A 27384-nucleotide genomic window follows, 5' to 3' on the forward strand; every position below is an offset into this window, starting at 1 on the left:
CGCCGCCCCGCGCACGGGTGCGGAGCGGAGCGGAGCGGGTGCCGGTCCCCGCTCGGGCGCGGCCCGCGCCCCTCCGCGCACCCGCGGTCCTCCGCCCCCGCTGCCTCCGGAGCCGCATCTCTCGCATTTTCAGCTCCACTTACTCCCCTCGCGTATCGATCGCGGCGGCTCGGGTTTCACCCTTCCCTCCGCAGCCCGGCGGCGGCGGCGGCTCCGCGGGAGACGGGCTCCCGCCGGGGCTGGGCGCATCCCTCCCTGCGCGGCTGCGCCGGTGCGTGTGCGCGGCGGAGCGGAGGGAGCGGAGCGGGGAGCGGGCGCGGGGGGAGCCGGGGCACGGTCGGGAGCGGTGGGCTGCGGGCCGGGGGCGGACTGCGGGCTGACCCCGGCCCCGCGGCTCTCCCGGGGCACGCCGCGCCGGCTACGCGGCTGGCCGCTCCCGCTGCATTAGCTGGCAGCGTCTGAACTCCTGACCTTCTGTCAACTTCCCTCAGACGAACGAAACGAAAACAAATACTTTTCACCCCCCCGCTCCTTCAGTGCTTGTTCCCGTGCCTTAGACACAAAGGGGGGAGGTGGGCTGAGAGCGGCGGGGCCGGGGAGGCCGCAGGGCCGGGTACCCGCGGCAGAGAGGGGAGCGAGGTCGGGGAGCGAGCGGGGCTCCGGCTCCCCCGGGCCAGGCAGGGAGAGGGGCAGCGGAGCGGGGCCGGGCAGCGAGAGCACTGCTTGCCCTCGCTCCCCGTTGCCCGGGCACGGCCGGGTCCTCTGCGACCCGGGGTGCGGTCCTGCCTCTGGCCTCCCTGCCTTGCTTTCCTCTCCTTCCCTCTCTCCCTCGGCCAGCACCCTCTGGTTAAATCCCAGCCTTTAAACGCCGGCTTCGGGAGCCCTTCAACCATGGAGAGATCTTTCATGGACAGAATCGTTAAACTTGCAGAGTGGTTGCCGCATGCATTAGTGGCTAGTTAATATTAACTCCAGAAGAAGGGGGGGGGGAACGCAAACAGAGGTAGGTAAGTCAGGTTCTCAACTTTGCAGGTGACACCAGCAGTTTGCTAAGGGCTCCCCCCTTCCTCCCCTTCCTACCCCCCCTACCCCGGCCATTGGCTGGATTGGGGAGAGAGATAAGGAGGCCAGGTCAGTATGATAAAGCTGGAATTTGTATGAAATAAAATAGCAATCTCGTGTAATGCAGGCACACAACCAGTGCGTGATGTGAGGAATTTAGAGATCAACTTGGCATTTAGGAAGCCCACCAGGTTGTTTACACTGACAGGTACCTGTTAAGTGTTTCCTTCAAGCAATTCATTTGTGAAGAGATTAGGAGCTGGCAGGAGAGGGCTTGTTGAACAACTTTGCCTCCACACAAAGCGTTAGTGGAGGCAGCCCTGCTGAGCTTCACGGTGGCTGAACAGAATTGGGCTTGATTTGTGGCACACGACCCGATGAATTAATAAATAGTCTGGGCTTCACGGCTTTTGACTCTGACAATCCAGCTCAGGCAGTATAAAAGGGAGAAAAGTCCTTTAGGAGGCCGTTTCTTCTTCTTTATTTCGCCTGGAGCCGGGAAGTGGTGCTGGCAGGGCCGGAGCGGCCGGAGCCCCTCGGCGCTGCCCGCGTCCCTGCCCGCACCGCTGCTCCGTGCGGGGCAAGGCATCGCCGTGTCGCGCAGCGCTGTCGCCTTATCAGCAGCTGAGATGTTTGATCCTTCTCCCCCTTTCCCCTGTAAATCAGTGATGGAGCGTATCTATCCACTCAGGTGTGAGAGGGAGAGAGGGAAAAAATAAAATAAATCAAACTCAACTTCCTTGTACTACTGCACTTTGCTGCCGGGAACGGTGCCGAAACCCAAACACCCGTCTCTCTCCATAAAACGGTAGGCCAGAGAGTCCAAAGTGAGCTCATGACCGTGTTTTATATCTCTCGGGGACTTTTATATCTCTTTATATCAACTTGTGTGTTGCTGGAATCACTTTTATGGCTGTTGGTGAACGCATGGGAACTTCCTTGCTAAGCAGCCTTGTCACGTCCCTAAAAGTGGTGTCGTCGGAGTAATGGAGGGGCTTTGCCTTCCTGGGAGCTGTGAAAGGGGGACTTTGTGCTCTGTTACTGGCTGTGCTGTGAGCACACGGGGGAGAATGGTCCTGCAGAAAGCCGGGCATACCAGTCAGGCCAGCAAAAGTGTGGGAAGAGCAGGTTACTGCATCCCGCCGTGGCTTCCAGCCACATCGGTATTTGCATCAAGGGAACAACGTCGGGTACATGCACTAGTTGTTTTCCTCTCAAAAAGGAGGAAGAAATCTGGCAACGTGTGTGTTTCTAACTCTGTACCTTTAGTCAAGTGCTTTTCAATGATTTCGGTGCTGATTTCCTGCTGGGCTGAGAGTCCTTTTCCCCCGTCACCACTGTGTCTATTCCCTGCCTGGCTAAGATGGGATTCTCCCCAAAACTTTAATGGTTTCAGCTCACCTCTTTTCCTCACTTTCCCCTGTCCTGTGTCCCTCATTACTTGATCCCTACGTGCTCCCGGTGCTGCTGGGCCCAGTTCAGCCCCGGGAAGGCTGGTGGCTCTGAAGGGTCAATGAAAACCCCTGCAGTACTTTCCCCAAGGAGTTGGAAGGGTTTCACTCCACACAAAGGGGCTCCTAGCTTGCATAGCATCCCTGCTCTGCTTAACTTCCCTCCTTGGCCCTCCCTTGCTTTTCATCTTCCCACTAAGAGCTATATTATTGTATGGATTTGCTCGGCTTTGTAGGCAAGCGCCGATGTATGTTTGAAGCAGAGTGAATGCTCCCAGCCCATGCAGCTTTGAGGGCTCTAATGAGTGATGGGCGAAGGGAGACAAGAAAAAACCACCCCTCCCTCCAGCACATAAAGGCTGTTAACATGTATTGATACCCTTTTCAACACAGAATTAAGCTGAAAAGGCCCGCAGAGACATTCCGGGGGGGAATCCGTGACTCTGAGATATATGGCGAGTGTTTGTTCTGGGCAGAAACTTTGCTCTCGGGAAGGGACAGGGCACTTAGCGGCAGGAATTTGCTCGGTGCAGGTGGCTTTGAATCGCCACGCTCGCACGGCAGCGCCGGCAGAGGGGGGTCCCCTGGTCCCCGCAGCAGGTGCCAGGACAGGGAAATGGTCCGTCCCTGTGGGTCTTCGTGGTGTTTGGTCCTGTATTCATCCCGTGTCCCCAGGTTTCACTCTCCTCCTCCTCAGCTACCTCCCTGTTCCTCTCTGGCTGCGGGGGAGAAGATGCTCAGCTCTGGCTGAGCCCATCCTGGAGCGGGTTCGGCGGGGAGGGCAGGAATGCCGCCTCTTTGGCTGGAGAGGGAAGCAGGATGCGGCCCAAGGGGGGATCGATAACGAAGGGGGGGTGTTCCCCTGTCTGCAGCACCCCACAATGACCCTTTCCTATCCGCCCCTATCCCCGCAGCGCTGCAAGGACAAGCTGAACGCTCTGGCGATCTCGGTGATGAACCAGTGGCCCGGGGTAAAGCTGCGGGTAACCGAGGGCTGGGACGAGGACGGCCACCACTCCGAGGAGTCCCTGCACTACGAGGGCCGCGCCGTGGACATCACCACGTCGGACCGGGACCGCAGCAAGTACGGCATGCTGGCCCGCCTGGCTGTCGAGGCTGGCTTCGACTGGGTCTACTACGAGTCCAAGGCGCACATCCACTGCTCCGTCAAAGCAGGTAAGGCGGGCAGCCTGCCCAGGGACGTGTCGAGGTGGGGAGACACGCCGGGCCGCGACTACAGCCTTCTGCGACCTGTCTCTGCCGCCGGGCTCCCTCCTCTCGTCCCTGCAGGGTCCCTATCTCCCGGCCTGCCCCGCCGGAGATGGCAGCAGAGCCCCAGGGGACAGCCGGCCTTCCCCCCGCCTCTTAGCCACCCCGTCGGAGCAGAGGTGGGGGAAAGGAAAGAGTGAGGGGGAAGGAAAAAACAAAGGCAGCTGCAGCAGTTTTTCACAGCACTTTTATTTGGGTGATACTCTTGGCCAGCCTTCCCACGAGTGCTGCGTCGCAGCCACACACCCTTCTCCTCCCCCCGTGGGCTCTGATGCTTTCCCCATCCAAGGAGCATGTTCAACACAAACACTCGTGGCCGTCTCCAGCCGCCCCTCTGGCTGCACGCCTTACTCGCGAGCGCTAATCTCCGAGTGGGAGCCGGCCAGGAAAATAAATAAGTAACGTGGTCCCCAGCCTCCTTCAGCGGTAGCCGCTAGGAAATTCCCAGATAGGGATACACACACACACATAATTTTTTTCCCTCCCCTCCCCTGTGCTTACAACGCCACACGCTGTCTCAATCCGGGAACAGCTCGCAAGAAATCCCCGACTCGCAGAGTTTCTTTTCTTGACACTTGACACGTTTTTTGGTGGAGCAAATCTGTCAGCGAGTGACAGCCCCCAGCTCCACCGCCTCCCTCCATCCAGCTGTATGATATCGAAAGCTCTTTTTAAGAGCATACCCTCGCCCAGCAACCTGCTGGATGTGTCAGGAGACACTTGGCTGCAAAAGAAAATAATGGGCTTTCTTTAAATATAGCCGTTTGCTTCGAACCCAGCAGCCCCACGGCAGGGAAACAGCCCGGCCCTGCCGTGCCCACCTGCAGGAGGGTTCACATCCCTCACTCCAGCCCGGAGCTCCCCAGGGGCTGAGCACCTCTCCTGGCCCATGTGGGCTTTGTCCTGAGAGCCTGCTACTGCTTTTGTTCAGCTCCCGGGTCCTTTCTAGCCGAAGAGAGGCCCTGCAAAGCTGTCAGCTGCGTGGAGATCTGAAACACCCCTTTCAATAGCCAAGATGGGCTTTGTAGCGCAAGGTGTCCGATTGTGGCGCGCGGTGACCTTAGCCCAGGAGCACCTCCTAATCCACCCCAGGGTGTTTCACAGGAGAGGAGCCACCCCAAGCTGCTCATTGAGATTCGGCACACAAGGACTTGGGGGCAATATTTGGAGGGTGTCAGGCAGGGTCGTGTGACTGTACGAGGCAGGCTGAAGGGAGCAGGCTTGAATTCCACTCTCTCAGCCTGATCCTAAACTGTCCAAACCTCATTTCATGACAGAGCATCTCATGAGAAGATTAAATCCCATAATGCCAGCAGGAAGATTCTTTATCTAGATCTCTGTTTGCAAAAAGTATGATCCAGGAGACTGGAATGCAAAGAAGAGTTCCCCCAAGGCCTGAATTATTGTCACCAGAACAGAGGAGGGAGAGGCAGGGGTGGTAAAAGGGACATTGATAATGCGCTACAGCAAGTATTTAGAGCAAGCTTCTACATTTAAAATTCAAATACAGATCTTGAGTGCCTTGGAAAAGTGGCTCTGCTGTGCAAATAGTGCTTGGAAGGTCCTGGGTTTTTGGAGAGTATGTGTGTGAATTGGCACAGAGGGTTTCTGCACCTGAACAAATAGGGAGGGGGAGAAAAAGGGGGGGAAGAAGCTGGGAAAAAAATGGAAGTGTCCTCTCTTCCAAGAGTGTCTGCATTTATTACATGAATCAGAATGACAATGCTGATCCTTTATTGGATTTTAATTAGAGAACCCAAACAAGCACTGCTCAAAGCAGCAGATTTTCACACCTCTGCCAATTCACTGGCATGTTTGTAGAGCTGCTACACTACTACATCTATTCATCAAGTCCCTGAATATGCAAACAAAGCTCTAGCCAGGCCTTTACTGCCAGCTTGTAGGAAGGTGTAGTTTACTAGCAGAGGCCTCCACATAAAGCACATAGCTTGTTTGTTGCCATGTCCTCCCTGAAGAGGGAGGCCTTGGAGATCTTGCTGCTTCATTTCTGAAGGAGAAGCAATAAAGTCATTAGCAAATCAATAACGGTCTAATTTTCACCCTTCCTGTCCTTCCTGAGAAAGTCATTAGGAGATACTCAAAGGATTTGTTTCAATCATAGGAATTTCAGTAGCAGCCACAGAGGCAAAATGTTAAATCTGTCCATCTTTAGGAGCTACATCACCAGGTCTCTTAACTGGTCTAGGGAGTAATTGGGAGAAAGCAGGGAAAGGCAAGGGAGGGATGGGGAATCTCAGCACTTGCTACCATGACATCCTGTGGGGTATTACCCAATATTTAAAAAAAAAAAAAAAAACCAGAGTGGTTAGGAACACTGCAAGTCCCTCTGTTAAGACAGAGATCAGCCTGGACACAGCAGACTGTTTTTTCCCACCACCCCACAGGTGGCTGAGCTTCCAAAAAGTGATTTGCAAGGCAGACAGAGTTTCATTGCTGCTTTTGCTTTCTTTAAGTCTGAGATTGTTCCTCTCAGTAGCACAGAAAAGCAGCAAAAGCTGCTCTAAGCTCTGAGTAACTCCCAAGAGCTGGAGGAAGTGGAGGAGGCATTTGCTTGGCCTGGCACAGGTGTTGGGCTGCTCTGGGACCACACTCTCCGAGATGGGGAAGAGCAAGCTTCTTCTAGGGCGAGGGAGATGTTTCTTTCTTTTTTGAAAGAGGATTCAAGCAGAGTGCTGGAGATGCCAGGCAGGGGTGCTGTGAATGTGGGATGTGCCCCAGTAGCCACCATGCTGAGCAGCAAGCCTGGAGGCAGCATGGGGGCTTGTGCAGCAGGATGCAGGGGGATTTGGGAAATTTGGATTGTTGCTTTGCAGTGGCAAAATTTGTGTGCACCCTGGGGCAAAGTCTCCTCCTGTCCTCTGCTGTTTGCTGCCCTAGATGTGCTTCTTGAGTAAGAGCTGAGTGGGGACCTCGAGCATCAAGAGCACAGGCACTTGCTTAGAGAAGAAACTTTATGCCAGCAAAACCACTCTGCTTTGAAAGCCTGCAAGTTATCTGGCATCAGGTGTCAGTGCAGGGTGAACAGTAGCCAAATGGGAAGTTCTTCCAGAAGAGATTTTGTTCTGGAACAGTTTTCTCAGTGGAAATATTTTGGCTCATTTCCTTTATGAGAAAAATCACTGTTATAACTCCTAACTCAGAGGAGATTTTGCATTGGCTGAAATCTGGCAGAAAGGGGATTCTCACTTGACCCACTGATTGCAAATGGGGTATGCTATTAGATGAGGGTGGAGGAATTTCAGAAGGGAGTCTGGCTGTCTCCTGAGCTTTCTTGGTGGGTTGGGGTGGCTGGGCAAGTGATAAGTTCCTGCATGCTCCCATGCCTCAGCCCCGCATGTGTCTCTAATCCTGCTGTGCCTCTCTCCTTGCACAGAAAACTCAGTGGCGGCCAAATCTGGGGGTTGCTTCCCTGGCTCGGCCACGGTGCACCTGGAGAAAGGTGGGACCAAGCTGGTGAAGGACCTGCGGCCTGGAGACCGGGTGCTGGTGGCCGACACGGAAGGCCGTCTGCTCTACAGCGACTTCCTCACCTTCCTGGACCGCGAGGACGGCTCCCACAAGCTCTTCTACGTCATCGAGACCCGGCAGCCCCGGGCCCGGCTGCTGCTGACGGCCGCCCACCTCCTCTTCGTGGCCCCCCAGCAGAACCAGTCCGAGGCGGGCGCCGCCGGCAGCCGGGCGCTGTTCGCCAGCCGCGTGCGGCCGGGCCAGCGCGTCTTCGTGCTAGGCGAGGGCGGGCGGCGGCTGCTGCCGGCGGCCGTGCACCGCGTGTCGCTGCGGGAGGAGGCGTCGGGCGCCTACGCGCCGCTCACCGCGCAGGGCACCATCCTCATCGACCGCGTGCTGGCCTCGTGCTACGCCGTCATCGAGGAGCACAGCTGGGCGCACTGGGCCTTCGCTCCCTTCCGCCTGCTGCAGGCCGTGCTGGCCGCCCTCGGGCCCTCCGGGGAGGGGTCGCCCATGGGAGACCCCACGGCCCCCGGCATCCACTGGTACTCTCGGCTCCTCTACCGCATCGGCAGCTGGGTGCTGGATAGTGACTCTCTGCACCCGCTGGGCATGATGGTGTCATCCAGCTGAGGGGACCCCGCGCCACGCCGGCCGCCCGCCAGGCTTCCACGGAGAGACAGAGACACGGAGGGGGAGAGAAAGGAGAAAAAAAAAAATAGAAAAAAAAAAGAAAAAGAAAAACAAAAAGGAAAAAAAAAAAGAAAAAAATACATATTTTTAAAAGAGAGCACGGATTAAGACTTAAAAATAATAATAATAAAATAATAATAATTAAGTAGGACAGTCCAAAGTAGACTTAAAGGGAAACAAAGACCCCTGGAAGTTCTGTTCTGTTTAGTTTATAAATATATATATATTTTTATTTGTTCTTTTGTTTTGTTTGTTGGTTGTTTTTTTTCCTCCTCTCCTGGATATTTATTTCTTTGGTATTTTGAATAGATGTTTTAAATGATATGAACCGGACCTTCAAGAGCCTTAAATAGTTTCTTTGATAATTTATTGTCATGTGAACTGTACTCACAGGGGAAAAAATTATTTTGTGAGGCCAAGCAAAACTGCGCAGAGTCTATTTTTCTACATGTCACGTGTGTCCTGACTTTCAGAAAGCAAAATTCTGTACTTTCCCATCTCTCCATTACATTGCTCCTTCATTTCAGCAAGTCTAAAAAACAAGCAAACAAACAAACAAACACACACAAAAAAAGACAAACTTCATGGGGGTCCGTAAATTATATTTTTATACACAGAATTGTAAATTAGATTTTTTTGAGAGATCAATACTTAACTGAATCACATTTCGTTTTTTGAAATAGTGTAAAATATGAGAATATATTATTTTAATTTAAATAGTTTCAAATGTAACATCATTTCCTGTATTGTTTTCCATGTTTTGCTTTGTAAAAACATCATTTGGCCACGTTCATGGAAGTTCATGGAAGTCAAGACTGTTACACAAACTTTTTATTTGCAAAAACCGTAAGAAACTTTGTTATTTTTAACTTCAGAAAAAGTTTATTAGAAAATAATATTTTTTAAAAAGCGCACATGGCGGCAATTCTGTGACGATGGAGATGGTAGTTTGTACAGAGGGGGGAAAAGGATGTTTTGCATTAATAAATTGAGAAATAACTGCTGTAAATTTACTAAAATGTATTTTTGAATATTTTGTAATAGTTTTAATAGTTTTATAGAAATAAAATGTGCCATGCACAGTTTGGTTAGTATATAATAACTAAGAGTTCCTGGTGCATCCCATTTTTTTTTCCTTTTTGCTTGTTGGTTTAGGAAACATGATGCCTAAATGAGTGCCCGTTATTTTATTTAGATGTGTTGCTTATAACATTTAATTTTGGTACTTTAATTAAGGAAACGAATCCATCACATCTGTGCATAACCTGGAATCTCTTGTACTGACAGTAGAACCTCACTTATTTGCACGAACGACCGGCAGACGGGTTTCCCTTTGCCAGAGCCCTGGCTCCCCATCCCTGCTCAGGCAATGCTCCTCTCTTCCAGCTCCAGCCCCGACTCCATGTCCACTTCCCACTCTGGAATGGAGACTGTAGATGGCTCTTAAAATTCTGAGGATGCTAAATCAAGTTTTCCCTTTGAAGCGCATTAATGTGAAGGCAGACAGCTGCCCTCACCTTGTGGCAACCCTGGGATTTCAGTGGGTTTCAATTTGGGTGCCCAGAAGATGGAAATCTGAGGGAGAGACATTGACTTTGGTGAGGTAGAGGGATTCACGTGGCTGATGCTGGAAGAAGGAGACAGCCACCAGATTTCACTGGCTGCTTTGAGTAACAGCACAGAGCTTGGGGCCGCTGAGAACAGAGCAAAACACCCTTTACAAAACAAAAGGATAAAGACTTGTTCATTTATTCCCCAGCTGTAATGCAGGACCCCATCTCGAGCCACCCACGGGTGAATGTGCTGGAGATGTGTTTTAGGAGCTGAGTGGTGGGGCCAGCACTGCCTCCCCTGGCTGGTCCCAGCCCCAACCCACCCCGAGGGGATCATCCTTGGCAGGTGCTGATCAGTGAGGTTCTGCTGCCCGGCGTCCTCCTCCATGGAGGGTTTCCAGGATCCCCGTAAAAATTTTGCAAAACATTGTGTGTGCATGTGTGTGCGCGTCTGCGACGGGACCGTGCCGGAAGGGAGCTTGCCTTGAATGTCTTCTCACCTTTTCTTTGGTTTCCATTACTCGCCACTCTAGGATGTTCACCCACCAGACCTTTTGCTCCAGAGACACAGCCATGTTCTCTGCTGGGATGGATGGCAGCTCCACAGCCTCCAAGAATGTCCCTGCCTGGGGCCATCTCCAGAGAGTGTCGACCGTGCTCTTCCACGCTGAAATCCCAGGAGCTTCTGGAGCACTGTCAAGAGCTGGTGGCCAAGTTCCACGCACGAGCACTGCTGTGTGAACCCCCAACAGATGGATGTGGTTTCTCCTTCCTGTCAGCTTCTAGTCCAGCCCCACTTCCAACCTCCAAAGCTTGGACATGGCCAGGGTGATGAGACTTTGGAGTGACCACAGTGTGCTGCAGCACCAGGAAAGAAACCAAGCCACCCTCATGCCTACCCAACTAAAGGCATCACGGGGGACTGTGGACTGCCTGGAGGGTGCTGAGGACCTGCTGCCCACCCCAGCTTGGACTCTGCCACCTCCCTGTCTTTGGGGTGTGCTGAGGGCTGCAAATCCAGATGATTTGGGGCATGTGAGAATGTGATCGTGGAACAAATGAGTCTCTGCTGTAAGAGTCTGGCCTTAGTTTGGTGGCATCTGGGTGTCTGAACTCTCCTTCCCTGTCTCTGAGAGGTGGTTGCCATTTTTTGAGACCTCTACACTCAAAGAAATGACCGTGTTGGAAGGTGCCTTCTCCAGAGGTCGGGTGGTGGAGGTGTTTAGGGATGTCAATGATCAAACTTAAAGCCACTGGCTGGAGGGCTTCAATCTAAATTGCAACTGAGATGTTAAAGAGCCATCAGACCAGAGCCCACACTTGTGTCAGGGCAGGGCACATGCCTGGATGGGACCACACCAGACATTGCTTCATTTAATCTTTACCCAAAGGCCGAGATGAGCTCAGATCTTTGTGGTGTGAGAGAAGTTTTGATGCTCTTACACCAGGATCAGCCTGTTTCGCTGAGCAGAGAAATGCTGTGCCGTGTTCTCCGTCACGCTTATTCCAAGCAGCTTTATGTCTTCCTCTCACCGTGTCTGAATTCCACCTCTCCCTCTGGCGCCTCCCATCAGGATCACCCCTCTGTGGTGTGCTAGAAGTGCTCCCTTAGATGGGCCAATCCAACCCGTAGCCACAGCTCTCGTATGAAGGATGTACTGTCATAACCTTGTGCTAAACATCTAGGAGATGTCACTGTCCGTTTTCAGGGTCCGAGTATGGCAATAGTTTGTATAAAATGTACACATAGTGGTGGCTACAGAATAGTTTATGACTAAATACATATCTACTACTGTCAAAATAATGTATAAGAATGTACTTGAAGCTATTATCCTTGTGCTCTGTTGTCTGAATAATTAAAGAAATTACAGAGACTTCCTGAAATGTCTGATATGTGACAGCATTCCTATCGCACACCTCTGAGGATTTTACCCTGATGACATTGAAACTCAGAGTGGGAATCCTGAGGGATTTGGTATTGGACTCTTCAAACATACCAGGAATTGTGCCAGTGTGGCTTCATGTGGTGGCCACAACCTCCTTCTCCTCCCACCTACAGCCACGTAGGCAGTCTGTCATTTACCTGTGAAATATTGCGTGGCTCTGCAAAGCCAACTCATTTGGAAGGGTTCTGTGGGGTGGCAGAGGTGCCCTGAAGGGCAGCCCACCAGCAGCTGCCTGTCCTCTCCAGGCCCCCCACCCAAGCCAATGTGAGAAATGACCCTAATGAGACTGGGACTAGTCTGTGTTTACTTGACCAGCAGTTCCAGCAGTGCCCTGCTGCTCAGACACCAGGAAAACCTCCAAAGGGGAGCTGGGATGTGCCAGTGGAAGAGGATCACATCCACAGTGCAGCTGAAATCCAAGCCAAGCACTGGGGTGAAGCAGGTGTTTCCCAGCCAGGGAGCTGTGCTGTGCCTCAGCCAGCAGCTCTTTGTGCCCTCACATGGGACAGTTTGCCTAGCTGGGTCTTTAGACATACATGCACATATATGTCTACATATATAATATTATTATCCTGGTATTAGGCGCTCAGCACGTCCCACCAGGATAGAAATATGTTTACACTGGCCCTCCTGAGCATTTCACACCATGCTGAGGCTGAGCAGGAGATGTAAATCAGCCTGGCTGGGCGATAATTGGGCAGCAGTTTTGCAGCCCCAGTACAGCATCTATTTCAATTACAGGGGGAAGGAAACCAGAAAGAGCATTTTATCTCACTCATTACTGCAAGCCATAAGGGACCACTAGATTTCTTAAGCTTTTGAAATTCTCTCTTCAGCAGTTTCTGCCTTAAAACTAGTTCAAACTTAACTGAAAAAAAGGTCAATTTTCCATGTACAGAGCCCTTCAGAGCTTTCAAAGGAGCAGTGTTAATGTGATCCTTGGCCTATGCAGGCTGAAAGGGAAAAAAAATCTTTAAAAAAACCTATTTTTACAAGCAATGAGATTGTCTCAGATTTGATAGGGGCCCCACAGCCACTGTTTGGGCCAAGATTGTTAAATATAATTTTTAATGCTTTGCATTTGGGGTGTTTAGACGTATGTATTTAAATAATTTTGGTTTTCAGGGATGAAAAGGAGTGAAGAAATGCAGGAAATATGAGTTTAATGATCTTGTCCTGGTTCCAGTGAAATCAAAAAGTGGCATCCAGGGGTGATTTGGATGCACAAGCAATTGTGCACCTTAAAGCTGAGTGCAGGACCCTATATAACTTCTTTTCCTTTCATTTTTAAGTGAGAGAAAGACATCTCTTCAGACAAATATTACTGCAAATCAGGAATGAAACCACAAGGTCGGGATATCTGTTTGGGGCAAAAATATTTGTTTTGATGTCCTGTGACCTAAATGTGAAATAAATATTAGATTTGCTCAGTTTGGTGTGAACAAATGTCCGTTTGTGTTACTGAGGAGGAGAGGTGACAAGGGATGCTGTGTGTGGCTGTGGAGGATTGCTTGGCCACCAGGCTCATATCTGGCTGCTGCCCAAGGGCAGGAGGGGTTGGACATGGACAGGGGAGCAGGGATGTCCTGAGAGCACCGTGTGCTTCATGCAGCTCTGCCCAGCTACTGGGCTCCGGGAATGGCACAGGGATCCTCAACCCATCTCTGGGGCAAAGCTTGCCTGGACCAGACCTCTGGGACATCAGGATGCCTCCCTTGGAAAGGGGATGTGCTCACAGGGAAGCCATTCTTGGGAATGCTGTATCATTCCAAGTTTTGAGAATTTTGATGATACAAGGGAGTGGATGATGCATCTGTGTGCAATTACAGCAACTTCCTTTTGGTCTCATGACAGACAGACACTGTGTCACAGACCTGTCGGAGGCTTTCACTGGGTGGGGGAACTTATTTACAAGCAGGATATAGATCAGGCTTTGGCTAGTTTGGAGCATTAAAGCATTTAATGGGCCTTTTTTTTTTTTTTTTTGAGCAGTTTAGGCTGTAAGCAGCCTCTGGTGGTCCCAGGTCTTGTCTCAGCCCATACTGGGCCCACTTAGAGCAATCTGCTGGAGCCAGCCTCTGTCAGGTCCCACATGTCTGCAAGGATGGAGGGGCTCCATCCCTCTGAGTAACTGGTGTTGTTAAATAAGCTAACAGCTTTCCTGAATACAGCAGCCTTGCATCCCATCTATCCAGAATCTTCCTTTATAGTCTCCTTGCATTTATTCTGTGAGGAAGGACACCAAAGAGTTAAAACAAGATTAGTTTTAAGAAATCACAGAGTCAGAATCTGGGACATTCAGAGCTCTGCAAAGCTCTGCTGCTGCTCCTGCAGCCTGCCCTGAGCAGAGAGCTGAAACCTCACTCACCCAGCTCACCTCTTCCTTGTAAGTCAGCCCCATCCTGTTTTCTACAGCAGTAAAAACTGGTTTTAATTATTAGACAGTAATGAATGCAAATAAATATTAGTCTCAGGATTGCTCATGAACACTTCTCTTGGAATAGTCACTGGTTGGGTGTAAGCTTTGTTGGCTTTGCCAAATGATGCCCTTTCTACTCAGCAACGTTTTTCTGGAAACAGGAGTGTAATAAATGTACAGTATCAAACAAGTCTGTTCTGGCAGAGTATTTGTGTGAATAACCATTTTGTGCTAACACCAATGGAAGCTACAGGGTTCACAGGCATCAGAAAGTCCAGCTGCCATTCAAATATTTGCAAATAATGAATATGTGATCCCACAAATAACAACAAACCAACCTGGTTGCTTTCATTGAGGAAAATGATTATGAATCACTGTGTACTGTGGGCTCAGTCCAACAACCACCAGCGTCAAAAGAAGTTTTTCCACAACTTCAAACAAGCAGGGAGCTGAGCTGTGTTTGCTCAGCTTTACCTGGTGTATCCAACACTCTCATATTGCACCACCAAATAACAGAATTTATCAGGCGAGTCAGAATTTCCTAGAGCAGCCAAGAGTGGGCACATTTCACCTCCTGACTGCATATGTGCAGCTCCCACTGATGTCAGCAGGGTTATGTATGGGCAAAATGAGGTCAGGATGTGTTGTCCTACTTTACATGCCCTGTGGTATTACACTCAATTAAGTTTTGTCTCCCAGGACACAGCCTCTCTCCCACTTAAGTCACCAGGAACTTTGTCACTGCACAACAGTGCAGGAGGAGCCATGAAATACCAGTCTTTGATCCAGAGTGCAATAAGTTTTAACCCATGAATTCAGGAACTTTCAGCTGCACTTTGAAAAGAGTGGGTTAAATTCAGTAAATAATAATTATATCCATGAATCCAACATGGGACATCTTCAGGAGAAGGTAACAGCTTTGCAAACTCACCCAGAGCCTTGCAGAGTGCAGTAGACTCAGCAAGATCTTCTTCCCAAGGCAGCAGGGCATCTTTCCTGCCCTCTGCCAACAGCTCCCCGCTGATCCCTGCAGAAAGATCCTGAATATCATGGGCAGCACTTAGGCAGCACAGCAGAATCAGTGACATCTTCTGTGTGGGTGACCACATGCTTGACTACTTTGAAAATATTAACCACTGGTTATGAACTGAAACTATAAATAGCTGTAAGAAGGAGAAAACAGTAAAAAAAAATTCCTTATTGCAGACAAACAAGTGGCCAGAACAATGCTGGGCTTTGAGTGAACCAAGTTTGGTCCTTGTCCCTTTGATAGGGTTTCTTCTCATTTTGAGCAAGTAGCTTGTTGTCCCCCTGGGTTTACCAGAAATGGGCAGAAAAACATCTCTGAGGATACATTTCCACAGTCTATAGGGTCAACATGATGAGGAACACAGTAAATCAGATATCAGCTACTGCCCATATGCCACTCTGAGAGATCTCCTCTGTGGGCACCTCGTGAAATGCAGCCTTACCCAAAACCTGTACTGACAAATAGTCAGACTATTTGAAAGCCCTTTTAATTTATACAATGGTAAAAAAATAATTTAATTTTTAGAGGTCTCACAGCTGCCAGTATTAGGCATTCTTATATATAAAATAAGTGTGCTTCCTGCCAGATTTTTAAGTTCATTTTAAATACCTTTGGAAAAGAGGACAGATGGCTTTTTGCATGATGCTAAACTCTGCATTACACACATATATCAGAAGGAGGATCCCCAAGGCCTTAGCCAGATCAAGGCTAAGACATTATTTTGGCTTTTGATTGTGTCTCCATGTACCTCCATGGAGAGGAGATCCCTGCTGGCTGGAGGAGTCTGGCTGGACAAGATCTCTGTGGACTAAAGTGAGATGAGACACCAAGAGCTCACAGAGACAGCTGCAAATATATCTGAATGTAGGTGTCCCAACTTCACTTCTGAATCCTGCCTAAAATGTCATGTCAGCCATCTGCAGAGGCTCCTCCTGAAGTCCCAGGGTCCATTGGGAGCATCTCTGTCTCATCCAGTGGTCCTTGTGTGGGATGCACAGAGATTTTCCTTAGCTCTGCAGAGTGACCAAGCTCTGGGCCCAGACATTCACCCCTCTCTGCTCTGTGCTGGGGTAAGCCCAGTGCAGTCAAACCCAGAGCTTTCTCTGGAGCTGGCTCTCCACTGCAGGATTAGAACTTCAGAGAGGCCACAAACCTCAGTGCCTCTCTTTCCAAGAGCAAGGCACACTTGTTCAGCCTTGCCTGTGTAGGTATAAACACCATGCATGCACAGCCTAGTTAATTAAAACTATTCCCACTCAATTTTCCCCTGGGGGAAGGAAGGGAGAAGATGGATGCTCATGGGAGGGGTGCTCATCACATTGCTTAATGTGATCTGGAGTGGGACATGCAGTGCTGTGGGGATAAAATCTGTGGGAGCACTATGGAGAGCTGTCCCTGGAAAGAAATTCCCCTGAATGTGTGCAGTGTGGAAGGGAAGGAGTGATGTGTTTCCAGGAGAGAGCAGGAGACCAAGACTTTCTGCTCCCCAAGGCAAGAGGCATGGATGGAGGCTTGCCCTGACACTCACCCAACTCTGGCTTCTTGCTTGGCACTTTTGGGGGTCTTGGGAACCTCCCACCTTCCAAAGCCCAGTTGTTGGGCAGCTCATGGAAAAGACAGGAGAAGTCCCCAGGACCTGGGTGTGGGCACAACACAGCCAGGTCTGTGCTCTGGCACTCAGTGTGAGTGACACAGCACTGCCACCAGGAGCTGTCCTGGGCATCACGGACAGAGCAGCCACAGCTGTCCATCCTGTGCTCCCAAGTCACCCATTGGCACACCAGGGGTCACTGGGGACAGACCAGGAGTCACCCATGGACACACCAGGGGTCACTGGGGACACACCAGGGGTCACTGGGGCTGCCTTAGGGCTGTGTGGGTGTGAAAGTGCCCCGTTCTCTCTGTGACATGCAGCATCACGGGTGCTGTCCTTGGCTCCTTGGCTCCCAAGCACAAGTACAGACATCCTCTGCACTGAGACACTGGGCCAAGCCTTTCTGAAACATTTTAATTGCAAATCAGCTCTGGTGTCTTGCTCTTGTCAGTGCTGAGCTGGTGGTGCCACTGGACGGGATGCAGCTGGTACCCAGCAGTGCAGGGGTGATGCAGATGCCTCAGGTGCTCTGGTGCCTTCCAGCAGGGGCTGAACAATGCCAGGTGCAGCTTTGTGGAATCTGCTGGTTGCAGCCAAAGCTGACCTATGTGCACCACCAAGATTCTGGGCATGCCAAGTGTTTGTGCCTTTCCCAAAACAGGATTGAAGCTACTGCATTTAGAAACAGGCAGGATGCTGCACTCATCAGGGCAGGGGGATGTCTCTGTGCAGCCCCTGCCCCATCAGGGACTCATCTGGACAGCAGTGATGCCATTCCTGAGGGAGATGTGCCATGGGTTCCTCACCTGGGGCTCAGGCTCTTGTGAACCTGGGGCTAAAGAAGCTCTCAGGGATGGACCAAAATGTCCCAAATGTTCAAAATGAAAGAAAACTCAGATTTCATCCTACAGGTCTGCAAGGAGGGACCAAATTGTTACGTTACAAATGTAGAAAAAAGGCCAAGTTTGGATTCCCCTTGGAGTTGCTCCTTGCACCAGGGAAGTGTTTTGCCTGATCCCAAGGTGTTCCTTTTTAGGGGTGTTTTTTTCTCTTAGTAAAGAAATGCCTGTACTTTATTTATCAACTGAATCAAGGAATGAAATACACCTAAATGTTTCTCCTCATTTGGTTGTAACTGAATATGGAGGAAAATTGGAATATCTTCTTGCAGATTATACATCAGAGCAAATTTTTTTCCTATTTATATGGATCCTGACAGGACAGAACTATTTATTGAGAGTTAAATAATGACATCTGCTATCAGGAGTATCAAATCCAGTAGAAGATGTTTCATATTAAAGCAGAAACTCATGGCCAAATTTCCTCTTGATGAATTCAGACACAGCTTTATAAACTTCTTCAAAGTTTCACCCTTTACACCAGAATAAAATTCAGCCCAAGGAGGTTCTATTAACAAGTCTTATCCACATGTGCAAAAAAAGCCTTCTTTTTAAAAGTGTCTCACAACAACAACCAAAATAAGGCAGAAACAAACCCTCAGGCCTTTCAGGCTCTGTTGCATTAGGTGGAATCAAAGTGACCTCTAGTGATTCCCTGTTAACCGTGCAGCTTGGCAGCTGCCTGCACTGAGCTAAGGGCTGAGACGGGATGTGTGCTGCTCTCTCAGCTGGAAAAAATGCAATCAATACCTGCTTAATGCAAAATTATGGCAATTAACAGCCTTTACAATAGCAATTCCTACAAGTCAAGTGTAGAATATTTTCCCAAACTCTACCGTTTCTTTTCATGCAAGCTGTGCATTGTTAAAAGGAGTGTTTTTATCAGTCTGTTAAAAATCAGCAACACAATGAATTTATTAGTAACTTATCATCCATGTGTCTTCTGGCACTGCTGACGTGCTGTTCTTTGGGAATAGACAGGATAGGAAGTGCACTAGATTTGTGATTTAACTCATTTGTTCCTATTTTTTGGAACAGTCACAGGCTGATCACAAAATTATTCCCAGTTGTGTAGGGAGTGTGGAGTGTTGCTGTGGGGCTAAGCCATACCCATCCCCGGGTTCAAGCAGAGAGATTATCACCTCTGCAAGGTCATCTTTCCTCTCCCTGACTATTAAGGTGGGTTTTTTTAAAAGGAGCATAGAGAGAGAGGATGTTACAATTCATCAGCGGTGGGGGAAATGAAAATTGTGTATCAGCCAAATTATGTCGGTTTACCATGAAAATCAATACCAAAGGGGGTTAGAAATGGGATGTCATCATTCAGAGGCAATGCAGGAGAAGATCTGTCAGCAGCAAGACGGCTGTGTGCTCTGTCCCTGTACTCCCCAGGGATATTTCAGGGTTGGGGAAGGCAGAAAAAATCATTGATTCCTCTGGAACTGGAGATTGGGATGGGCACAAAGGAGATTCTCAGGAGATGCTGAGCTCTGCTGGGAACCAGAATGCAGATATTTAAAAAACAAGCCTTTCACAGGTTAGATGTGTCAATCTCTGAATCAGGGCTGGGTGAAAACCAGGACCCTATTCCTGCCAGAAGAAAACCCACCCAGCTGCTTTGATTTCCTTCATGTTTCTAAGAATTAATCTCTGACCTCCGATTCTTTCCTGCCCTATCTCTATGTCCATTAAAAACCATGAGGTTTGACCTCTCCAGGAAGGAGGATAGGAGCACTACTTCTGTCTTTCTCTCTCTCCTTGCTGTCAGCTCTCCATGATGGCCATGCTGAGAGCAAAATGCTATTTAAATAATTTCCAGGGCTGATTTTGCATTCCCTGTAATTTTCACAGAGGCTGCAATGGAATGAGCTCCCTTGTTGTGGTCAGTGCCAGGCTGATCACCCACTTGCAATAAAGATCCTTTTTATCCCCTGGATTTGTCAGCACCCTCCACTCCCACCAGCCAGTGCTATTTGGGGCATTCCTCAGGCACACTTCAGAAGGACTTCTCATGGACATGAGGAGTTCTGCAGTGGGAGTTGCCCAACTCACTGTCTCAGCCTGACCCTCTGCCTGCCCCACCAGCCCTGCCAGGGATGCTGAGGACCCTGCTGCCTCTCTGGGGTGTCCATGGTGTAAAACCAGGCTGTATTCCTAAAACCCTTCTGCTTTCTACCCCCAAAATGTTGGGGGTAACAGCAAGTGTTGGGCTGTTACTGTCAGAGTATGATTTCACCTGCCTCCTTCTGCTTTCTACCCCCAAAATGCAAGTGTTGGGCTGTTACTGTCAGAGTATGATTTCACCTGCCACTGCCAGGAGCATCTTCTGAATTCAGCCTCCTCCATCCTGAGGCATGAAGCAACCTGGAGGAGTAAAATGATGCATGTGTTTGTCCAGGGCTAGAAATCAGCCAGAGAAAAACTATTTGTGTTCCAATAATGAATCCAGCCAGCAGAGAGTCCCAGCCCAGGCTCTGCTCTGCCTGGGTAAACCTTCTGTGGAGCCGTGACTGGGGCCAAGCAACAGGTCCCATCCACAGTTCTGTGTGAAGTCAAATGTGGCTCAATCTCTGTTTGCTTCTAAGGCTTAGAGACTGAAGGGAAACATTTTTATTTGTTGTGAGCAGCAAAACCAATAAAAACAGGTGGATGAGAAAAAGCAGGGGGCTCAGCACTGGATGGTCTGGTGCTAACTCTGAATTATCTTTTAGGCCAAAGCATCTTTATTGGTGTTAAACCAAAACAGAATCCTTCTATGCATCAGTCAATTTCTTTCACAAAGAAACATGCACATTTTATTAAGCTCCTTATAGATTTCATTTTCATTTTGGATTAAATGATATCATTTTAATGAAAGGCAGCAGCTAGAAAAATGCATTTTGTCTTGAAAGAATCACTTTCTGGTAAAGCACCATTTCCTATTTTTTAAAGCCAGGACTGTGATAATCCAAAGCCTTTGGTTACCAACCCTGAAAGCTGTAAAAATATGATTTATTTTACACATGCATGCTGTGGGTTTATTTTTCCAGCTAAGGAATGAGAATACAGAAGCTAGTTTCACTTTTGTGGTCTAATAGGTCAGTGCAGATTTACCATTTTAAACATGTGCAGCCATAAATACAAAACAAAACAAATTGTTGCTGCTGCTGCGATCCAAACCCCAAATTAAAAACAAACACAAATTAGAAATCCCCTTTAGAAATCTCATCTGTCTAAAGCTGCTGAAATATTGTCTTGATGACAGAACTTCTCACATAACAACACTGCATAATGGGTTGACCATTTAGAGTATTTTCTCTAAACTTTTGTTTGTTTTGAATATCCTCAAGAGGCATTTTTAACTTTGACTCTTTGAGCTTGTGTTTGCATGTCAATTCCAGATTGTGTTGGTTTTTTCAAGTTATCTTCTGGCCTTCATTGTCTGCAGCAAAAATGTTAAACATGTGAACCTGAAATGTTTAAAAAAATGAAATAAGGAAATTTAAATTTAAATTAAAACTTGCTCTTGTATTTATGTCACTGTAAAACTTGCACAGCTGGAATTGGGATCAGGAGATGATACAAAAGTAGCAGAGTGGAACATTTAAGTTCTTTGATGCTGGACACCATAGAAAAGTGCAAACCAGCCAGCTGGGAACCAGCTCAGCCTGTCCACAGGAGAGCCTCCCCCAGCCCTCCATGGGCATTTGCCTGAAGAAGGAGAAACAGAGTGGTGCTGGATATTTTATAAAATGTTCACTGCTGCCTGAAGGAAAGTCTTCCTAAGGGAAGGAGTTTGGCAATCTGTTCCTTAGAAAATATCTGGCTGAATCCATTGGGACTGGAAGCAATGGTGGGGTGCAGGAACAGGGACTGCCCAAAGAGCCTGGAGAAACCAGAGCTGCACAATGTGCTCCTGCAGAGTCCCCACAGCCATCTCTGGAGACCTGGGGTTTCTGCCTTGGTACCCAGGATTTAGAAATGTCAAGGAAGAAGCAGGAGAGAGGAGAGGAAAGCCCTGGGGCTGAGGAGTCCCTTCAGCTCCTCCCCAGCATCTCCTGCAGGGGTTTCCAAGTGGAGCCAACCTCCAGACTTCCCTCATGCCACAGGGAAGTATGGAGGTTATTATATACATTATATTATTATATATATTCTATTCTATTCTATTCTATTCTATTCTATTCTATTCTATTCTATTCTATTCATTATTATATCTATAATAATAATTATATATATTATAATTATCATTATATAATTATAATATATATTATAACTACACAAGGTTCCCTGGTCCTGGTGAGGCTGCACAAGCTGCCAGGCACATTTTGGGTCCAGAAGCAAAAAAAAAGTGTTTACCAACAAAACCCAACACTAATGGAAAGGACAATGCCTGAAAGCCAATTGAAGGTGTTGAGATTAATGGCTCTTCTCCCTGTATCTTCCTGGGCCATGTCTGTGGTTTAGCCAATTTTGTGGTACCTGTAAAGTGTTGAAAATCCATTTCCAGTCCTCTTCAGGCACCCTTGCACAGGGCAGAGCCTGACACATAGCTGCAGGCAGACCTCACCCCTGGAGAGAGCTGGCAAGACCCTGAGTAGTGAAGAAATCAATCTCTTTAGAGGTTCACAAGGAAAAGTACTATAAACCAGGTATCGTAGCTTGACTTTGCACAGAAATAACCTAAAGACTGTTGAAATGTCCAGGTAAAGATGAAGCTGTGCAGCGATAGCTTCATTCACCCTGCAGAGAGGAGCAGGCCAAAGGTAACTGAAGTGCAGCTTGAAAAGCACTTTGCTGTGATTTCCAGGAAAATGCTGATTCTGGACATCGCAGGAAGAGAGAAATGGCTCGTGGACACAGATGGAAAATTCCTGGATCCACCACAGAAATTCAATTTGTCCCTTTAAACCCTTAACCAAGAAGCCTTGCTACTCTACACCCAGGAGCAGCACTTGAGATGACACATCCAGAGGATGATGTTCCACAGATCCATCAAATCAGCTGGGCTGGCAGGGCAGCTGTGAGAGGAGAAACTCTAATTTGTGCAGGGAGCAGAGTGCCTGAGCAAGCACAAGCCAAATGTCTTGACCCTGGTATTGTAAAAAAAACAGAGCAGGTTTTAGATGAAAAAAGGATCAAAGACTGAGAGTCAGAGAACAGGGTTTATAGTACCAGACTGGGTCAGTTAATATAGAACTGTTCTTTGATAAAGTCAGCGATTTTATTTTATTTTTAGAGAGAACAATTGATCTAAGGTGAATTTGCAATGATGTTACATTAGTGTGTGCCCCCTCAGCCCCAGAGGATGGAAACAAACAGGGCTGGAGGCTTGGCAGGGAGGGGCTCTGAAGAGCTCACTGTGAAAATGGAAGGAGGAGACAAATGGATTTCCTCACACATTGATTGTTTCACTAATCTGGCAGAAATTTAGGAGTGTGTGATGGTGGGTGACATTAGCTGACACAGTCAATAAATGTGACCAAAATACTCTTGACCAAATAATAGAAATTATGAGAAAATGATAATCAGAGGTGCTCCTTCTGAGTAAAAACAGTTATTCCTGTTATAAATGGAAGGCAGGAAGGGAGGCCAGATTCCCTCAGGGATTAACCACATCCATGTAACAATCAGGAATGTAGCATGCCTGTGCAAAAATCCAGCATGATGCTAAGAGGTGTCAGGTGAGGCATGTCCACCAGAGCTGGGGGAAAGCTTTGGGAAGAAGGACATAGGCACAGGAAAAAAAGGGGTTTTGAATTGTTTTGTTTAGAATTCAGGTGAGCCTGATGATGATGGAGATACAGGAAGGAAGTCAGGGTTGTGTGCTCTGAAAGAGGAAGGATTAGAGATGGACCCTCTGCTGAAGGCTGCTCACCCTTCAGCACATTTACACTGGCCAGTCACACCACCCCTGCAAAAACAAACATCCAGCAACACACCACATCTCCCCAGGAATTTCAACAGGTTCCACACATATCTCTGCAGCTAATTACTTGTTATTTAAAGCAGTGTTTAGCTTGCACTTCTCTGTCAGGTTTCCAGGGCTGAGCAGCCTGACCTGTGGGTGCTGGAGCAGCAGCCAGGAGCTGGGCAGAGGTCAGGGGGACACTGAAATACCCACCCCACCCCAGGCTCTGGTAAATCAGCCCAGGGGACAGGGGTTTGGCAGGAAAGAGCTCCAGGACAGATGTGCACAGCTGGATGGGAGGTCCAGGTGAGGTGTCTGATGGCATTTTTGGTGACTGCACTCAGAGCTGATGTGATGTGGGAGGGAGGTGAAGCTGTGACCTCAGCCAGGGTGGGCTGCTGAGCCCAGCCTCAGGCCAGCTCTGCTCCTGCCCAGGAGCATCACCCCAGCACAAGGGTGCACAGGGCAGCCCCTGGTGTGGGGCCCAATTTTGGGCTGTTCCTGCATGGACAGGAGTGCACAGCCCAGAGCCAGAGCCCAGTTTCTTCCCAGTATGGTGAAGGGACTTTTGCCTGGCCAGACTGGAAGCCCACACTGCCACCCAGCTTTTCCCTTGTCCAGTTTGGTGCCCAATTCACTATTTGTCATAGCAAGTTTCCTTCAGTTCAAGAATCTGCTCTTAAATATTATTATTGAACTAAAACCTTCCCTTTTTCCAGCTTCATTCCAGGTGAAGAAACTGACAATTAACCTGATTCGGTTGTGAGTTAATTCATTTAATCTCCAGGTGCCCTTAATCTTGAAATTAATACCCCTAAAACATGGCTAAGTAGTATTCAACCTCCTTCCTTTAATTATGTGTATAATGAAGCTCACTTAGAGAGCAGCCAGCAGCATGGAGACCACATTGCAGGCTTTGCCCCTCTTTCCCTCCACAATCCAAATCCCCTTTTCCAGGTTAGTGTGACAGTCAGGACTGCACTCAGCACCAGCTGGCAGCTCTGGTCCTGAAATGTCTCACATGGCACAAGGGCCTGGTAATTTTTGGTTCTGTGGAATATGGAGAAGAATCAGTCTCAGTGGACCCAGCTGGTGGTGTGCTGTGGTTTTTGCTGCCCTCTGACTGCAGGTGAGGAGGTTTCAGTGGCAGCAGTCTCCTCCTGCTCCTCCCACCTCTCCCTGCATTAATCTTCTGCTCTGCCACAGAGGACCCTGGCATCCCTCAAATGCTGCAGCTGAGCAGCAGCCTTGAGTTAAACTATTGTTTTCTACCTGATCTCCTGAATCTGGAGGAAAGGAGGCTCAGGAGAGACCTTATCACTCTGTACAACCACCTGAAAGGGGGTCACAGCCAGGTGGGGGTCAGTCTTCTCCCAAGGAACAAGTGGTAGGACAAGGGGAAGTGGCCTCCAGTTCCACCAGGAGAGGTTTACATGGGATTTTAAGAAAGAATTGCTTCACAGAGAAGGTTGTGAAACACTGGAACATGTTGCCCACGGCAGTGAAGTCCCCATCCCTGGAGGTATTTATGACATGTAGATATGGCACATGGGGACATGGTTTAGTGCTGGGCTTGGCAGTGCTGGGTTAACACCTTGGGGGTCTTTTCCCAGCTAAGCCATTCTGTGGTTCCATGGCACTTGGATTCAGCAGCAGGAGGAGGGCTGGCATGAGTTGTGTCCTGCAAGGAGTGCCCTTCCAGGCTGCAGCAGGCTGACTTTCCAGAGCTTCTCCTTTCCTGGCCTGCTCATTGTGCTCCTGTCTAAAGACTGCTGGGGATGCCAGGAGGAAAAATAATTTAAAAACAAAAACCCTACCCAAACCACTGGTAATTAGTTCCTGTAAATGGGTTTCAGTCTGGTTACGTCTCTGGCTCAGTCTGATGTAAGATTTTTTCACGCCCTTCCCAAAATCACATGTTAAAACTGGTTCTCTGAGAATATTCTGGGACATTTGGTGTAAACAATTCTGATGTAAAACTGCAACAAGGTGTTCTTTGGAGTTTGGGGGGTTTTTTTGTGTTTCTCTAGGGTGTTTCAAATCATGGCACAAAGACCATATTCCTGTGGGAATCATCATCTTGCTCTCCCTACCCTCTGCTCCCCTGGGAACCCGGGCAGCTCACCCACCACTGCACACCCCCCAGCACACCAGGCACCTCTGCTGGCACTCCTGGGCCTGGCATGAGCAGCCAAAACTCCAGCACAACCAACACCTGGTTCACATCACTCTTCCCCAGTGGCCCAGCATGGCTTGTGCCCATCCCAGTGCCCCATGAGGGTCCAGGTCCCTCCATCATCAAATCTTACTGGAGACGGGAGGAGGAAGGGGAATGTGAGCACTACAAATAAGTAAATCCCATAAAAGGGGTCAGAGATGGGCACAGGCTCTTCCTGGGAGGGAGGGTTCCCCTCTGAGGTGGGACAAGGCTCCCCCATCCCAAGGCTGTGCTAGAAGAGGCAGCACAGGCTGGGTAGAGGGTTGGGGGGGGACTGGGAGGTCCTGGGAAGGAATTTCTCAGGGAATTTCATCATGGATTGCTGGCCTGGGGATGGGCAAAGGTGTGGTTGAAAGGCATATACCAGACTCATTTAATTTTATGAGGCTGAGACAGAAGGAAAGCCCTTGTACCTTCATGCCCAGCATGAGTTCTTGTAAGCAGGGCCAAAAATATCACAGAGCTGGCAACAGCCACTCACTGTCTGTCACACACTCCTTAAGACTCACTCACCAACATAAGGAAACCTAAAACAAATCTGAGGACTTTTGTGACTCTTGGCTTTCATGTGTCTTATCACAGGTAACTTCCCACCTCCCCTCAGGAAGCAACCCCAAATATCTTGTAAATAAGATATATAAACCTTTGTGGGGAAGGTTCCCATCCATGGTTTTGCCCTCTCTGCCCTTTCAAATCAAACCCAGGGGATTTGACTAGAACGTGCCAGCATTTTTCAAATTTGCTTTGATGTTTCTGATGTTTCAAAAATGCTTGCCTTCAATACCTTGACCCCATGGCCTGTGAGTTCTCCTCACCTTCCCTCAGGATTCTTCCTGATCCTTGGGGTGAGCTTCACCTCCACCTGAGGCCTCCCTCACCCTCCTGCCAACCCTGTGGATGGAGACCCAGGCTCTGCTTTGTCTCCTCCATGGAAAAGGATCAGCTGCAGCCAATGCTCCCAAGCCCACAGGACCTGCTGGGATCCATCCTGGAGCTCTGAAGGAGCTGCCAGATGTTATGGCAGGACCCTTCCCCTACCAAAAGTCCTGGAAGTCTCTCCTGATGGGAGCTACTATGAAAAAGGTGTGTGAGGGAAGACCCAGGGAGCTACAGACTCTCAGTTCAACTTCAGTTCCTGGAAAAATATGGAGAAGATTTTACTGAGCACTACTGAAAGGCATGTAAGGAATGATAGCATCCCTGGCACCATCCCAGTGGGTTCACAAGGGGAATGTCCTGTCCTCATGTTCATGTTTCAGCAGACACACGAAGCTGGGAGAGCTGCTGGGCCACCCTGGTGACCAGGAGCTGGTGAGGGACTGGTGGTGGGTGGGAAGAAAAGGCCTTTCCTGGTTGGGTCTTTTCATTTGATGGGTTGGCTGGGTTTGCTTGCAGGATTTTTGGGTTCTTTTAGGGTATTTTTAGGCTTTTGGGGATGTTTATTGATACTATTTTGATAAGACTTAGATTTACACAGATTTACTTCAGTGCTCAGTAAATCACCTGCCTCACTGAAGAGCCAGGAGAGGAGGGGAAAGCAGGGATGCAGCAGCTGCCAGGGATGAGATGCTCAGAGGATGCTGCCTCTGGGGCTCAGCACTCTCTCACACACTGCCTTGTGTGCCCACCCCATCTCCTTCTGCCAAACCCAGGGGGAGAAGCCAAGAAGGAGGAGGCCAAACTGGTGACACCATTGCACTGTTACAACCCACAGGACCTTGGACACTTCACGGGTTTAATTCTCATCTCAAAAGGCAGAGTCCCAGCAGAAGCAGCCACATAAAAGAGGAGCAGTGAAGCAGGGGTGGATGCAGAGCCTCAGTGAGCTGCTCCCTCGCTGCTGAGGCTCCACCAAGCCCTGCCTGCACCACGGTGGCTCACGGCAGCCATCTGGT

The 27384-nt window shown here is 49.1% G+C and overlaps 1 protein-coding gene across 1 annotated transcript in view; it reads left to right on the forward strand.

The window, feature by feature from the left end:
- The window catches only part of SHH (sonic hedgehog signaling molecule), a 13557-nt gene extending 1887 nt beyond the window's left edge, over positions 1-11670 (forward strand). The window contains exons 2-3 of the mRNA XM_039713673.1: positions 3428-3689; positions 7177-11670. Coding sequence (XP_039569607.1) covers positions 3428-3689; positions 7177-7883 — 969 coding nt within the window. The 3' untranslated portion in view covers positions 7884-11670. The remainder of the gene's footprint in view (positions 1-3427; positions 3690-7176) is intronic.
- Positions 11671-27384: the final 15714 nt, after the last annotated feature.

This window comes from Passer montanus, unplaced genomic scaffold (assembly GCF_014805655.1).
Source record: "Passer montanus isolate IOZ18808 unplaced genomic scaffold, ASM1480565v1 scaffold10, whole genome shotgun sequence".
NCBI lineage: Eukaryota > Metazoa > Chordata > Aves > Passeriformes > Passeridae > Passer > Passer montanus.